Source organism: Dromiciops gliroides, chromosome 2, assembly GCF_019393635.1.
Source record: "Dromiciops gliroides isolate mDroGli1 chromosome 2, mDroGli1.pri, whole genome shotgun sequence".
NCBI classification, from domain to species: Eukaryota; Metazoa; Chordata; class Mammalia; order Microbiotheria; family Microbiotheriidae; genus Dromiciops; species Dromiciops gliroides.
In genome coordinates, this window is record NC_057862.1 from 386,621,139 (window position 1) to 386,638,312 (window position 17,174).

Below are 17,174 nucleotides of genomic sequence, written 5' to 3' on the forward strand. Positions count from 1 at the left end.
TCTCTAGAACTTTTGTATTAGCTCTCTTCAGAATATGACTTAAAATTCCTTAGCAAATATCTTAAGTAGAAAACAAAAACAAAAACAAAACAACCCTGTTGATATATATGCATATTCAGCTTCCATCAGAAACTGTTAATTTTTATGCTTTTTTTCTCCTTGTTTCTTTTTTTTTCCCCCTGGAAATGGCTAGATAATCCCAGACATCTTTCAGACTGTAGTGAAGTTCAGTAAACAGCATTGCTCTGGAGAATTCCTGAGACACAGAGAGAGAGACAGAGAGACACAGATACACAGAGACAGAGAGACACAGACACAGAGAGACAGAAACACAAAGAGACAGAAAGAGACCTGGTAGATAAAGCAATCTTTCCTTATTCCTTACCCTGTCCCTATACCTATCCCATGTACTGTTTACATAGTTACCAGACCTCAGATACTTTACTCAGGCCTAAGGCTGGAAAAGATTCTCAGGACAAGAAGTAGACCCACTCTGTCTCTTGGTCCCCGTTTCCCTACCTCATCCAAAATACACAATATTTCAGTTGGAAGAGCCATCTCCCTTGTCATTCTGCCCATCTGGACACAAGTGGTTGCCAACTGGCATGTTGGGTCCTAGGCATTTTGGGTGAGGGTTGTAGGGGGTAGGGGAAAGGGAGAGTTTGGTAGCAAGACAGGAAGTTATGATCAGTTATATCTGTGGCAGCATCTGCCAGATTAGAGCTTCCCAGAGTCTGTGGCTGGGCATTCAAGATCCTGTTTTTTTCAATCTCATTAGATGCTAACTTTGCTGACCCCATTTCTTTGCAGGTTATGCTACAGGAACTCTTGATTCACCAACCAGAGGAGCCCATTCAGTTTATGTTAAATCACTTGCAACGAGACAATGATACAGGTAAGGTCTCAAGAACTACAACTCAATATTTATAATTATGACGATCTATCTTTGATAGAAAAATGGAGAGTTTAATTTTCCTTCTTATGTCTGAGGGGAGCACAGGATGGGGGGGAGATTTGTAATGGCTAATTAATTAGATGCTTTAATTTCTTTTATAGCACATATTGCACATACAATTCACTTGAACAGTTATAAACTGAGAATGTTGAAGTCTTCCATGGTATCAATTATTAATGCTGCTGGTGCCCCATCTGATATTTCCTGTTGTCATTAAAGCTCTCTAATTACCCCTCTTGTCAGGTGTAAATTTGGCTTCCTGTCCTACCTGGATCGGCAGCATCTCTGCTTTTTTGATTAGTTCATTATCTGTTAATGAGTTCCAGTGCTTGGAGCACACTTCTGCTAAAGAACATATCTGCATGAACAGAAACCCAAAGCTGATGAATTGGTGAGGAAAGATGTAGCCTGAACAAGGAATGCTTGTACACTCTCTCAAATTATTTGATTTACAAACTGTTCACCCTTAGGCAGATTATATTTGGCTACACAGAAGTGAACTATCATTTCTGTTCTGCATGAGCTGTCAGGATGAGCTGGTGTCATGGTGCTTTGATGTTTCTTTCAAATCAGAACATAAGCCATTATGAAAGACCTACCAGAGCATCAGTGAAATTAGGGCTTAGAGATTCTGAGAGGGGCTTTGTGCATCGATGCTTCATGGTGGTGTTCAGATGGCTGTCAATGTGAAATGCTCTTAAGTAGTAGTGGGCAGAGGGGGAAGAACAAGGGAGAGTGAGAAATTCTCTTACCATGCAAATAGTGTCCAGCTGACTCTATTATGCCTGGCCCACATAATTCATTCTGTGCCCCAGCTCAAACGCAGTCTCAGGATGGCCTAGGTGGAATTGTAGCTTGGTGTTGTCAGTTGTCCGAACTCTATTTCATATCTCTTCGAAGTGTGGTCCAAAGAGAAAACCAAGTTCTTTTCCTTTTCAGGCCTCTAGCATAACCCAAGGCCATCATCACCTATCAAATTAATCTTATGCTTTTAGGGCAGGAAAGTTCTTCTAATCTAGAAACTAGTTCATCCTGCTGCTTCTAGGTCTGACTGGACCTTTGCTCCTCCTAGAAAGGTTTTTGTGTGCCAATTCAATAATCATTTACTAAGCACCTACTATGAGCAGAGCTTTGATGTGCTGGGCACTGGGGAAGATCTGAAGTTTAGATAAGACATAATCATTTTCTTCATGGAACTTAGGGCCTGATTTGGAGCTATAACACTTCTTGTAGATAACTGTAACACCCAATATCACATGATAAAAGTGTAACGGGGTGGGCAAGGGGAGGGAAGAAGGTTTTATCAGGAGACCTCTAACTCATGTCCTCTGGGCCCAAATGATGAACTTCCAGGACATAAAGGGTAGGTATCAGAGAACAGTATATATTACTTAAGTGCATAGAAGTATTTATATTCTGATACTCCTTTAGGAGATGGGACAAAGTTTCTGCATTAGAAAAGCATGAAAATAAATGAGTCTCAAGGAGGGAAAGGTTATTACTGACAGAGGGACACCTTCATGGAAGAAGTCGTGTTTGAACTGAAAGAACATGGGGACAAGAAAGTTCTGGGCGTGTTTGTGGAAGGAGACATGATGAGGAATCAATTTAGGAAGAAATTACAAAGTTAGTGTAGCACCATAATTGGGAAAGGCATCGAATGGCTTCACAGGTAATAAAAGAGCCCTCATAGAATTTTTTTTTTTTTTGGTGAGGCAGTTGGGGTTAAGTGACTTGGCCAGGGTCACACAGCTAGTAAGTGTCAAGTGTCTGAGGCCAGATTTGAACTCAGGTACTCCTGAATCCAGGGCCAGTGCTCTATCACTATACCACCTAGCTGCCCCGCCCTCGTAGAATTTTAAACAGAATTGTTGAGTTGTTTCTCCACGACCCCATTTGGATGTTTCTTAGCAAAGATACTGGAGTGGTTTGTCATTTCCTTCTCCAGATCATTTTACAGATAAGGAAACTGAGGCAAACAGGATTAAGAAACTTGCACACTGCTAGCAAGTATCTGAGGCTGGATTTAAACTCAGGAGATGAGTATTCCTGACTCCAGTCCTAGCATTGTATCCACTGTACCATCCAGCTGCTTTAACAGAGGAAGGACAATACCAATTTTATGAATAAAAGTTAGCCTGAAAGCAAGATGAAGAATGAATTAGAGGAAGGAAGATGGAGGAGCTGGGAAACATGCTAGAAGGCAAGTGGTAATGAGTGCCCATATTAGGGTGGTTGCAGTATAATAGGAGAGGACAGATTCAAGACAGTGCAGAATATATATTCTCTTTCACAGTAGTGAGATGGTGGCCTTCTGGAAAAGAACAGCATATACACATTGTCAGACACATTCTCTGTCTCCAATTTTTTTTTTTTGGCTTGTTTTTCTTTGTCACATGAGAGGGTTTGATCTCTAGTGGGGTTGGAAATGACTATGATGCAAAGACAAAAGACACAAATAAGACTTTTCTCTTTAAAAAGATGATAATAATAACTCTTCCAGTTAAGAAATGCTTTCCCCTACATTATTTTTTTTTTAAGTGAGGCAATTGGGGTTAAGTGACTTACCCAGGGTCACATAGCTAGTAAGTGTTAAGTGTCTGAGGCTGGATTTGAACTCGGGTCCTCCTGACTCCAGGGCTGGTACTCTATCCACTGCGCCACCTAACTGCCCCTCACCTACATTATTAATATCAGAGTGTTTAACTTTTTAACAGACATTTATTAAGCACCTATTGTTCTACATCCTGGTGTTGCAAAAATGAACGTCCTTCCCCCAAATGACATAGTTCCTGTGTTAAAGGAACTTGCAGTGTAGGAAAGGGAATACATGTGTATACGAATAAATATCATAAAAGTTAGAACAGGCTAAATTTATAGGAGAGGTCAAACAAAGTCATGAGAGGTTGGTAAAAGAGGGAAGAAATAAGGACTAGAACCAGGGTAATTGTAATGGAATATCCATGCAGAATAAAAAGGCTTTGGCACCTGATTGGATGTTAAGGGGGGGAGGAAAGGAAGGGGAAGAGTTAAAAAAAACAACAACCAACTCTGAGGTTTCCGGACTGTGTCATTGGAAGCAGATATTAACCGTCAATAGAAATCAGGAAATTAATAGATCATTTGGGGGAGTCAGTGATTAATGGGAATCTAGTGCAACTCCTTCATTTTATTTTATTTTATTAACTTCTTCATTTTAAAGAAGGGAAACTGAAGGTCAGAGAAGACTAGTGATTTGTTTTCTTTTTCAATGTGGGGGTGGTGGGCCTTGGTAGAGTATGCAAACTTATATTCCATTTGTTGGAAGACTATTTTTAACCCACTTCTCAGTCTCGGCCTGGCGTGGTGCTATTAGTTGGGGTAGGGAGCTGCCATTGTGATCAATTTTGAGGAATACCAAGATGGTGTCCCACTCATTTTTCCTTCAAAAGTGTTTGTCTCGGGGGCAGCTAGGTAGTGCAGTGGATAAAGCACCGGCCCTGGATTCAGGAGTTCCTGAGTTCAAATCCAGCCTGACACTTGACACTTACTAGCTGTGTGACTCTGGGCAAGTCACTTAACCCCCCCCCCCCATGCCCCACACACAAAAAAATAAAGTGTTTGTCTCTCTTACTTGATGAATAGCTTTTGACATTCCCCTATTAGAGTAAATTTTTGTAAACCTTAAACATTCCATAAAAGTGAGATGGTGAGTATCACCATTTAAAAATAGGACTGCCCTGACAGATTGAAGCTGAGAAATGAAGTCATCAGTAAGTAAAAGGAAAAAATAACAAAAACAGCAACAGTCATTTTCTGAGTGACTGCAAGACACTGCTATACACTATGTGAACTAGGATAAATCTAAGACAAAGTCCCTGTGCTCTAGGAGCTTAGTCTTTTTCTTTTTTTAAAACCATAAAAGTATTTTATTATTTTCCAATTACATGTAAAGATAGTTTTAAGCATTTGTTTTCATAAGATTTTTAGTTCCAAATTTTTCTCCTTCCCTCTCCCCTCCCCAAGACAGAAAGCAATCTGATATAGGTTATATATGTACAATCACATTAAACATATTTCTGCATTAGTCATGTTGTGAAAGAAGAATCAGAACAAAAGAGAAAAACCTCAAAAAAGAAAAAAACAAAAACAAAAGTAGAAACAATATGGTTCAATCTGCATTCAGAATCCACAGTTCTTTTTTCTAAATGTGGAGTAGGAGCTCAGTCTTAAAGAGAGACATGAACATATTTTTTTAAAAGATAAGTACCAAAATAATGCTCTAGATACTGAATCCTATAGAAATTGTAAATTTTCTTTACTTGATATCATAGATTAGAATGTAAGACAGATGAGATTTCAATTTTGTTTTTTTAGTGAGGCAATTGGGGTTAAGTGACTTGCCCAGGGTCACACAGCTAGTAAGTGTTAAGTGTCTGAGGCCAGATTTGAACTCAGGTCCTCCTGACTCCATGGCCGGTGTTCTATCCACTGTGCCACCTAGCTGCCCCCCCCCCAATTATTTAGTTCAGCTCCACTTAAAAAAATTACTGATGTCTTTTGTGTTTATATCACCTTCTGAAAAATTCCTCTCCCCCCTCCAGTGAACCAAAGACCAGAAGAGAGAACAAAGAATAAAAAAGAGAAAAAAGCAGTTTAGCAAAACTAATCAGAATACCAACTGAATCAGACAGTATATGCAATGTTCTACACTTTTTTTTAATTATAAAAGTATTTTATTTTTTCCCAGTTACATGTAGAGATAGTTTTCAACATTTGTTTTTATAAGATTTCTAGTTTCAAGTTTTTCTCCCTCCCCCCCCCTCAAGACAGCAAGTAATCTGATATAGGTTATATATTGTTCTACACTTTTTTAAGGAAGGGGGGGAAGTGCATTTTCTCCTCTCTTTTCCAGGGTCAAGCTTATTTAATTTATATAGCATTCAATTTTTATTGTTTTAATTTGCAGTGTTGCAGTCTTTGTGTGTTTTTTCCCTCCTGGTTCTGCTTCCTTTATTCTGCATCTATCAGTTCATGTCTTCCTATGGTTCTCTGAATTCTAAATATTTTTCATTTTTTATGGAATAGTAGGAAAAACACATCACATTTATGTGCCATAGTTGTTTGGTGGTTCCCCGATCAATGAATGGGCACTTTGCTTACAATTCTTTCCTACCAGAAAAAAATTGCTATGAATATTTTAGTATTCATATCTATCCCTTCATTTTACAGATGAGTAAATGGAGCCCCAAAGAAGGAAAATGACTTATCAAAGGTCACACACCTAGTTTGTAGTCCAGCTGGTGTTAGAACTCGGGTCTTCTGTCTATCCTGTTAGCAGTTTTTCCCCTATAGTCTGAGGGCATTTTTAAAGGGGCTTGAATTATCTGGGCCATTGCCTTAGACTACCATGTTTCCGCAGGCAAAATGAAGGGGCCTTTGTTAACTGGCACACCAGTCTTCAACTCCTATGCTAATTGGTCCTGGATTTGGGTGAGTGGGGGTTAAACACAATACACAGCGACATGCCCAGTGTCAGGTGCAAAGGGGGAGCAGGCCTTCAGACAGTTCCCTGGAGAGTGTGCAGATGAGCAAAGGAGGCTAGCCCGCTGCCACATTGGCTGCCAGCCCCTAAGCACAGAGAAAAGCAGATTTAGTACAAAGTGAGCATTTACAGTAGCCCTGGGCAATATTAAAGCATGAGATGGTGTATATAATGGTATGTTTCGTTTTTTATCAAACGTTTGTCCAAGAAAGCTGTGTATTAAAGCTCCAATACCTAAGGGTTTTCTTGTGAATTTTAAATCACACTCCTAGTTAAACCTCAAAAGGATCTGTGGATGGAAAGGTTTTTTGATTTCCTTTGAAGTGGTTTGAAGAAGTTGATTACTCTTGGCACTCAAGCAGTCTTTTATGACACTGTTTATAAATAATTACTCATGAGCAGGGCTGGAGTTTCAAGGTGTTAGATTTTAAGAAACCAGAATTAATCACATAATGTGCGAGAGAGAAATTAGGTGGAGAGAAAGGCAGCTGATGTTCCCCTTTTAAAGTATTTTCATAGATTGTGTACAATTTTGGTGCCACTTACAGAAACCAATAAGGGGAGGGTTTTCCCTGCAGCCTTCCAAGTAAGATAACTTTGTCAAGATGAATGTCTAATTTGGGGCTCAGGCTTATTCTAGGAGTGCGCCAGCCTTGGATACACCTTTCTTTTCCAGAGAGAGAGAGAGAGAGAGAGAGAGAGAGAGAGAGAGAGAAGGAGAGAGAGCCCTCTTGGGTCATGGACTCCACAGAAACACAAGGCCAAGTCATCTGAATCAAAGCTTTGGAGAAGGTTATGGAAAGCTCAGACTGAGACTAGCTTTAGGTCTCATCATTCTCCTATGTACTCTCCTTCACTGTTGCCTGAACAAACCTCTGCCCTTTCCTTCCTCTGGACCTTTGGATAGGCCATTTCCCCCACCTAGAATAGCCTCCTTCCTCCCGCATATCTCCTTATCCAAATTTCTTCCTCCAAAGGCCCAAGTCAAAGCCCCTCTTCTCTATGAACATTTCCCTGGTCATACTAACCTATGCTAATCTCTCTCTTCTCAATTCCTATAGGATTCAATATCCAGAGCATTCATTTGACAAGCTTGTAAGCTCCTAGAAGACAGAAACTTTAGTCTTAGACTTGTCCTGTTTGCCTAGTGTATAGCACAGTGCCTTGCAGTCACTCAGCAAGCATTAATTAATTAATATATTTTTGGGGGAGTGAGGCAATTGGGGTTAAATGACTTGCCCAGAGTCACACAGCTAGTAAGTGTCTGAGGCTGGATTTGAACTCAGGTCCTCCTGACTCCAGGGCTGGTGCTCTATCCACTGTGCCACCTGGCTGCCCCACAAGCATTTATTTTAAGTACTTGTGTACAAAGTGTTGTGTAAAGTGCTGGTGATATATGGATGAAAAAGAATAATACAGTCTCTGGCCTCAAGCTTCCAGTCTACTGGGGGGATATAACATGCACACAAACGAGTATCATCAAAGGTTCAGTGTGTTAGAGGCAAAAAGGTCTGGGGGGCAGCTAGATGGCACAGTGGATGAAGCACCAACCCTGGATTCAGGAGGACCTGAGTTCAAATCTGGCCTCAGACACTTGACCTTTACTAGCTTTGTGACCTCGGGCAAGTCACTTAACCCTCATTGCCTTGCATAAAAATAAAAAAAATTTTTTAAAAAGAGGTCTGGACAAAAGACTATTGGAAAAGAAGTAGGAGAGAGAACTTTGGATTGTGAGGATCAGGGAAGGCTCATGGAAGAGGTGGTGCTTGATGTGAACCTTAAAGGAGGAGAAGATATCCAATAGCCAAAGATGAGCTAAAAGTAGATTCTGGTCTTGGTGGATGACCTGCATGAATTCTCAGAAGCAGGAGAATACCCCAAAAGACCAGGAAACAACTAGTAGTCTCATTTGACAGGAACATGGGGGAGCATGAAAGAGACGAATATGAAATGAGGGGGGAAAGGCAACTCCAAGTCGGATTGTGGAGGACCTTAAACCAAAATGGTTGTATTTTTGTTTGTTTGTTTTGGTTTTTTTTGTGAGGCAATTGGGGTTAAGTGACTTGCCCAGGGTCACACAGCTAGTAGGTGTTAAGCGTCTGAGGCCGGATTTGAACTCAAGTACTCCTGAATCCGGGGCTGGTGCTCTTTCCACTGTGCCATCTAGCTGCTCCGGTTGTATTTTTTGATACAGTCAATAGCCACAGAAGGTTTTTTGGGGAAGGACATGTCATTAATCTTGGGCATTAGGAAGATTCTTTTGGTAGCCATGTAAAGTGGATTGAAAATGGAAGAGACTGGGAGCAAGGAGACTATTTTGTAGGTGACCAGCAAATATATGTTGTTAAGGAAAAAGAGAAAGAAGAAAGATTTTAACAGCTTTAGAAAGAAGGATTTAGAATGCGTAACAGAAAAAATAGGTGGCATGTGGTATGCCTACCACTATAATGCCTTCATCCATTAATTCATCAGATAATCATGGAATATCCTTACTCTGTCTCATTCTTGGCTTGGTAGGATATACAAAAAAGTCTGAGACATGATCCCTGTCCCAAGAAAATCAGTCTAGATGGGATAAAATAGGCACAAATGAAAAGCTAAATAACAAGGCACAGTACAGGTTTAAGCATCAAAATAAGTGGTACCAGTGATCAGTGTTATAGGATTTCAGAGGAGAGGTAGATAACAGGAGCTGAAATGTTCAGGGGAAGTTTCATGGAGGAGATGAGACTTGAACTAAACTGTGGGAAGTGTTTGGCTAGATAGACAGGATTGTGGAAAGCATCTCAGGTCTAGAGAATAGCATAAGCAAAGAAAACAGCTCCCCTTGCCAGGGTTAGATCAGTTTACAGGGATAAATTAGGTAAAGTCCTCTATTATGCTGGGGCCCTTCTGGATAGTCTAAATCCTGGCCTTATTTCTACCGGACTCATATCTTATTTATGGGTCCTTCCTATTCATGTTACAACTCATCCTACTCCATTCAATATGGAAAGGGAGGGAGGGTGGAGGGAGGACAAGACTATTGTATCCATATCTGAAGGCAGCATCCATGTGCCTGTCCAGAAATCTTGTTGAGTTAGACTGATGATCTATAATAGTAAGTCACTTTCATTATTTATTGTGGATGTCGATTTATCCAAAGTCTATTTTCGAATCTACCTGCCTAAGATGTTCAAGGATACTATAAAAGCACAGAAACTGACAAGAAAGAGACTCCCCTTTAATGTTAGATAGCGTAGGGAGTATGGACTGAGGAGCATGTTGTTTGTCTAAATAATAGGGACAGAAAGATGTTGTTAAAAAAGAAGACTGAGGTAGACAGGAGTTCCTAGGGAAAGCATTACTGGAGGCCATTTTAATTCAGTTTCCTTAGTTCTACCTAGAAATGATGAGAAAGGACACTGAACGTGGACAATGAACTGCCTGAAAGAGAGCATCCCTGGTGAGCTGTGGTAGTCACTTGCATTCCTTTTTAACATTTAGTTTTCTTTTTGAAAGGTACCATACTTCCTTTCCTGTGTTCTCAGGGGGGATACTATCTAGTCCCTTCTTTATGTCCCCTCAAAAAAACTACTAGGAAAATAAATGGCTTTGGATTGCATGAGCAGATGAGATCCATGCCTAATTGAAGAATTGGTCCTTGCCTATCAGTTTGGCTATCAGGAGTTAGCTGTACCTGATAGAGGCAGCCATGGGAATATGGAAGAAATATTGCACTAGTAGCCAAAAGACCTGGGCTCAGGGGCTGGCTCTGGCACTAGGAGTTTGCTTTGTTTGTAAAATGGGAAAGGTAGTAATTATTACTTGAATTTTCTACTTCCTGGGTTTTCTTTGAGGATAGTGCTTTGCAAACCTTAAAAAATACTCTGTAAATATAATAATAAAAAAAGATGTCTGTAGAGAGCTCAGATAGCTTGGCTGTCTTCCCTGGGTCAGTAGCTAAGCAAGGAATAGAAGGTGGCTCTCCAATGTCCCCATCTCTTGCTAGAGGATGAAACGTTCCCTCCTTTCACTTGGCAAGAAAAAAACACCCAACAACATGATACAGTCAAGAGTATGTTCCCTAGGGAATCTCTGTAGCACCTTGGTGTGGGAAGGCTCTCCAGGGGACATCTCATCTCTTCTTCCTTTAGTCCAGACTGCAGTTAATCATCTATCTGTTCCAACTCTTAAGATGGCAGGTTTTTCTTTGGAAACCACAAGAGACCCTAAACTAATTCTGTGGCCATTTTGGAATTATTTTAGGGCAGGGAGCATCAGACTGTGACACAGAAACTCTCGGGCAGCATCTCCTATTTGCATAGAAATGCCCATATCTGAAAACAAAGACATTCTTATCTTGGGTTGTATAAATCTAGTTCAGACACTATGTGCTCCCTCCTATTATTTCTCTCGGTAAAATGATGTGGAATACAATTTGCTAAATAAAAAAGCATAAATATAAAAATGCTTTTGAAGGTCGATTTACATAAAATATGGCTTTATTTGGGAGAGCGTCTGAGAGACAAAGTTCCTGTTTAAAATGCTTTATGTTGTTTGAAATCCCAATTGTTCTTGATATTTATTAGTTCAGCAAGTAAGCTACCTTAGCTGTGTCCCCTTGGAATAAGAAAAATAAACCATCTCAATGATCACTTACCTCTCTAAACACAGAGAATATGTTCTGTAGTAATAGTATCTCCGGTGTAGCCCTGTTACAAATGGTGGTGTCATTTAAGGAAAATGCAATCCTGGGGAGGAGAGGAATAAATACACCCAGAGTACAGCAGACATGGGAGGATGCTTTGTGATGCTGAGATTTGATATTTAAATCTTTTCATTCCACAGTGCCAAGGATTTTTATATTGGGCCCACCTGCCTCTGGAAAAACGACTATTGTAAGTGCATTGTATTAAGTGTTGTTTTACACAGCATCATCTCAGTCACCCAGCATTGATGGGAAATGAGGTGTTCCCTATAAGTGAATTTTTGAGATGCAACCTTTATTAAACATCTACTTTGTGCAAAGCCCTGTACTAGGCACAGAGGGAGCTCCAAAGTTTAGATAAAGTCCCTGCTGTCAAAGGAGCCTAGTAAGGGGATAAGTCACAAATAAATATATGTAGTTATGTTGAAGTATACAATATTACATGAGAGATGTAAAACAATGGTACATGCAGTCCAAGGGTAAAGATCAATGCTGATGGAGCAAAGGATGGGCTACAGTTAATGCAAGCATCTCTGCAGGAGATGGCACTTGAATTATACTTTAATGGATTTCTAAGAATTAAATAGGGTAAGAAAAAGGAAGATGGGCATTCCAGGTATGAGAAACAATGTGAGCATGAAAGGACAGGACATGTTTTGGAGGCAGAAGAACATAGTTCAATTTAGTTGCATTGTAGAGATAATTGGGTCTTATAGACCCTTTATATGTATCTATACAGTTAAAAAAAATTTTTTGACTGTTGTTGATTGAAACTTTTCTCAAATAACACATTCCCTTACCTTCTTTTTGTTTGTTTGTTTGTTTTTTGTTTTTTGTGGGGAAATGGGGGTTAAGTGACTTGCCCAAGGTCACACAGCTAGTAAGTGTCAAGTATCTGAGGCCAGATTTGAACTCAGGAACTCCTGAATCCAGGCTGGTGCTTTATCCACTGTGCCACCTAGCCGCCCCATTTCCTTACCTTCTTAAATAGAGAATGCTGAATGTAATTTGAGCTTATTTTGTTGACTCAAGGCCATCGTTCTGAATAGAGGATCAGAATTTTGTAACTGGAATGAACTTAAGTTGTTATGCTATGGTGTCATATAATGAAGTTCTTACGTCCTCTTGAGCTGTTTGTTTCTATGTAGACTGGCTTCATACTGCCATGGTTTTCTCACTTGGTGACTTCATCACCTCCCATAGGTTTAATTGCCACCTTTATGTAAATGGTTCCTAGATCTATATCCAGCTTCTGTCTTTCTCTTGAGGTTCAATCACAGATCACCAACTACCTATTGGAAACTTCCAACTGAATGTCCTATAGAAATCTCAGATTTGACATATTCAGAATTCTCATTATCTATTATCCTTATTCCAAATATCTCTATTCTGACCTGGATATAACCATCTTTAGTCTTCAAGGTTCAGAGTCTCAGTATTATCCCTAACTCCTTACTCTCCTTCACCCATATATCCATTTGGTTGCCAAGTTTTGTCATTTATAACTCTACAACATCGCTCCCATCTGTCTCCTCTCTACTCACATGGCCACTCTCCTAATTCAAGCTTTCATCATCTCTTGTCTGGACTATGCACTACTGCTTCCTAATTGTCCTCTCTGTCCCTTCTCTCCCTTTCTCCATACATCCTCCACAAAGATGCCAAACTGATTTTCCTAAAATACAGGTCTGGCTACGTCATTCCCCTACTCAACGAAGTCTAGTGGCTCTCAGTTTCTCGTAGGAGCAAATGTAAATTCCTCCCTTTGGCATTTAAAGCCCTTCATAATCCAGCCCAACCCATCTTTCTAGCTTTTTTATTCATACATTACTTTCCTTCTCATACTCTATGTCCAGCTAAACTGGACTTTCTTCACACATGGCACTCTATCTCCCATCTCCTTACCTTTTTTACCTGCTACCCCTCATGCCTGGGATGTGCTCCTCCCTCATTTTCTCAGGACTCAGTTAAAATACTTCTGTATAAAACCTTTCCTGATTGTCCCAGCTACTAGTGCCCTCCCTCTTCAAATTATCTTGTTTTTATTTTGTATGTCTTCTGACTATATTTATTGACCTGTTGTGTATTTTCTTTCCTTTCCTCAACTCCCTGCTTGCAACTGTAAATTCCTTGGGGACAAGAATTGTTTCATTTTTGCCTAATTTACACTGATGTGTGAATTGCACTTACTCCTAATCTCTGCCTTTCAGAAACCATGTTTCTCCAAGTTCAAAAAGCTACCTTGATTCCCACTCTTCCTACCTTCCCCATTTTCTCCAGTTCTTACTATGTACCTCTTTAAATTACCTTGTATGTATTATGTATATTTTTTCTGTACATTGTTTCTCCTCAGTACAATGTAATCTCTTGAAAGCAAAGATGCTTGGGTTTAATCTTTAAATGGTCTAACACAGTATTGTGCACATTTTGGGGGGAGAGGGTCTGGGCCTTTTATTTCATTGGTATAGGTAACTCTTGTTGAAGAAATTCTCTGGTGCAGATCAGCAACTCATCTGTAACTTGTCATAAAGAGTTGCCTGGGACAATGAGAGTTTAAGTGACTCTCTTGGGGTCAATCTCCATGGCTATTATTCCATGCTGCCTTTCATAGATGATCATAAAAAATTAAAAAGACAATTTCAGTTATATTAAAAAGCTTCTGCATGAACAAAATCAATGCAGCTAGAATAACAAGAGAAACTATCCAGTGTGTGTGTGTTTGTCAGGGAGGGGGAATTTTCATTCCATATTTATGATAATGGCCAATGCCCAAGATGTGTAGAGAATTCACACAACACTATTAGGCCAGGAGTTATTCCCCAGTTAAATGAGGAGCCAAAGAATATAAACAGTTTCCAAAAGAAGAATTGCAAACTCTCAACAATTATATGAAAAATGCCCCTGTTGTACCCTTTTTGGCTTCATTCGCTTAACTCCTACTCACATTAGTAGACTGGGGCCCCAGAGAGTGACTGATGACTAAGAAGTTTGTGGTTTTCTATTACTATTGCCCCCATGTGGAATAGGTTTCCTAATATTGATTAATCACTTGATATCAGTTAGCCTTCACAAAAGACTATGTTTACTGACATTCAGTAAGGATAAAAGTCACTAAGATATCCTTCCAAAAGCTAGGGGCATGCTCTCTCTCTTGTACATAGATACTGAATGAAACATATGGAGGCAAGATAGGTGCTTTAGGTGTATCTCCTGGTTTGGGGAGTTCTTTTCTTCCTTCTTGGAGGCCCTAACAGGTTCATTTCTGTGTGTGGCAAAGCTGCTCTTTTGATTATAGGACACAGGGTCTTAGGAGTTGGGTAGATGCATCAGGTCTTTCTTTGAGATATCTTTTCTCTAGACCCATCTATTATTGTTATCAGTTTCTGTTACTGGGGGATTTTTTGTTTTGTTTTGTTTTGCAGGGTAGTGGGGGTTAAGTGACTTGCCCAGGGTCACACAACAAGTAAGTGTCAAGTGTCTGAGGCCGGATTTGAACTCAGGTCTTCCTGAATCCAGGGCTGGTGCTTTATCCACTGCACCACCTAGCTGCCCCCGCTGGGGGATTTTTTAATGGGTCTTTCAGTCTTTCAAAGCTTAAAAGGTGGTAACTTGATTCATTCTTTCTCTTCAGTCATTCCTTCACCCAAGATCTGGAAGGAATAAATACCAAAAAAAAAATAAATAGGTATCATGAATTCATGGGCTCATAATGGTCATATAAGAGATAGGATTTGATACCCCTATCTGAAGGCTCATATCAGTTCTTCCTCTTTACCAGAAAGTCTCCAGAGAGGAACAAAGGGCTGAGGAATAGGTGCTAATAGATAATTTTGAGGTTGAATTCAGTTTGGGCTCTATCATTAGTCCTTCTGGCTCTGAGGCCAATTGGAAAATTCCTTTTCAGACCAAAGAAATCAGTCTCTGAGTCCCTCATGGCCAGAAAACTGTGATCTCCAAAGTTCCATGCATTGTATTGAAATTAGCAGGGAATATTGGCTCTATCTGAAAACTAGACCTTCATTGGGTAGCCCCTATTACACTTCAAATCACTAACAGTCTGGGTTAGGTCTGATGCAGGTCAGTCTAGTGGTTTGTGGCTGGGACTGGAATAGACTTGTAGATCAAATAACCTTTAACAAAAATAATTTTTCTCATCAAGATGGAAAGATTATGTAGCAAAGATACAGTACTGGTTCACTTGGGAACAGATCTCAGTCATGCATTCACTACCATGGCATGCCCAATCAGAAGGGTGTGTTGACTAGCCTAGCAGTCGGAAGCCCATTGAGCCTGAGGAACATCAGCTGCTTGTTTGCTGGGTTTTATTACATAGGTGATGAGAAAGCTATGCCAGTGGTTGAGTCTTACTCTCTCAAACCAATAAATCTCAAGGACAATTTTATCACTTTTTTTTTTTACAGGAAAAACTAGCCAAGTAGCAGGGAGGGACCTTTGAGTCTTTCTGTTGGTAATATATGAATACATGCTGCTGCTTTTATATACTCCATCTTTTGGTGTCAAGGTCCTAAAGATTTTCTGGGGAATCTTTCACCTCGTAAATGGTTGTAGGGGTATTAATCACCATTACTGGACACCTTTGACATCAGGGATATAAGACACCTGGCAAAGGTAGCACTTTAGGAAGAGGTACTGAAAACACATAATTACCTTCTGATAAATCAATATCTAGCTGCCCTGGGAGGAAAAGAATTAAAAATCAATGTTAAAAATAATTTTTACATGTAATTTGGGGGAAAAATAAAATTCTAAATAAATGAAAAAAGATGGGCAGCTAGGTGGTGCAGTGGATAAAGCACCAGCCCTGGATTCAGGAGGATCTGAGTTCAAATCGGGTCCCAGAGATTTGACACTTACTAGTTGTGTGACCCTGGGCAAGTCACTTAACCCTCATTGCCCTGCAAAAACAAGCAAAAACAAAAAAAAAATGGAAAAAGAAAGAAAAATAAATTTCTCAGGTGAAAAGTGGTTGTGACTGGAAAAATTTTAAGAAGGCCTGGCCTAACCTGTCATCCAGCACGTCCCTCCCTGAGAGCCATCAGAGAAGTGATACCAAATCCTGACCTTCTAAAGAAACCTCTTCTAAGAGACTTCCCTTTTCTTCCATCAGGACTGCGTCAGTAACCTCCATTACCTTCATCTGGTGACTCAGATTGCCACAAAGTTGGCTAAGAGATACCCCTTTTTCTGGTAAACTCAAACTATTGTTATGGAGAGACAGTCCCATCCCTCCTTAGAAAGTATGGGAAACACCCCTCTTCAGGTTTTTTTTTTGACAGACGACTTTACAAGTTCATTGACCAACAACTGACTTAAGTATTATTTTGTGTGCAATTCAATCTAGTCTTTAAAATGATCTAATAATAAAATGGTTGGTCTAGCTCATCCAACCATGTTGACACATTAGTCAGGTGACTAACTCCCAAACCATTCTACCATTTCTGGGGTTGATTCAGTCCACATGTTTCACTAGAAAGAACCCAAGCAAACCACAACACATTAACATCAGTAACAATCCAATAATACCAACCCGATGTGCCATCTTTCTAAGTCTAACTTAATGTTAGGCCAGTAGAAAATGAAACAAAGTAGATAGAATGAATTCCAAATCATACCTTCATTATTGTGCCATTGGTACTTTATGAAAATATACATGAAAAGGAAAAAAAACATCCTGCTGGTAAGAAAAGGGTAAATCCAAAAATCTTGAACTCACAGCATCTAAACACTGTACTGCCATTCATTTCAGCAGGAGCGGGATGAGGGGCAGGGTGGAATCTGCCAGGGAGAAGTTGTTTTGCAACAGGTATATTTGAGATAGACATGGGACTGGACGACATCGTCTGAAACTGAGGGAGGCCTGATGACTGATATTCAGTCACACACTTGTTATTTCTATTCCTGTAAAGGAAAGGAAGATACTCTGCCCAGTGTCATCTACATGTTCTTTTGACATTCTGAGAACTCACCAACTCTAGGAAGTTCAT

At 39.9% G+C, this 17,174-nt stretch overlaps 1 protein-coding gene across 1 annotated transcript in view; it reads left to right on the forward strand.

Annotated features, from left to right (window-relative positions):
* AK8 (adenylate kinase 8) overlaps positions 1-17,174 on the forward strand; it is a 170,865-nt gene that overhangs the window by 991 nt on the left and 152,700 nt on the right. Inside the window, exons 2-3 of the mRNA XM_043987061.1 lie at positions 811-895; positions 11,310-11,359. Coding sequence (XP_043842996.1) covers positions 811-895; positions 11,310-11,359 — 135 coding nt within the window. The remainder of the gene's footprint in view (positions 1-810; positions 896-11,309; positions 11,360-17,174) is intronic.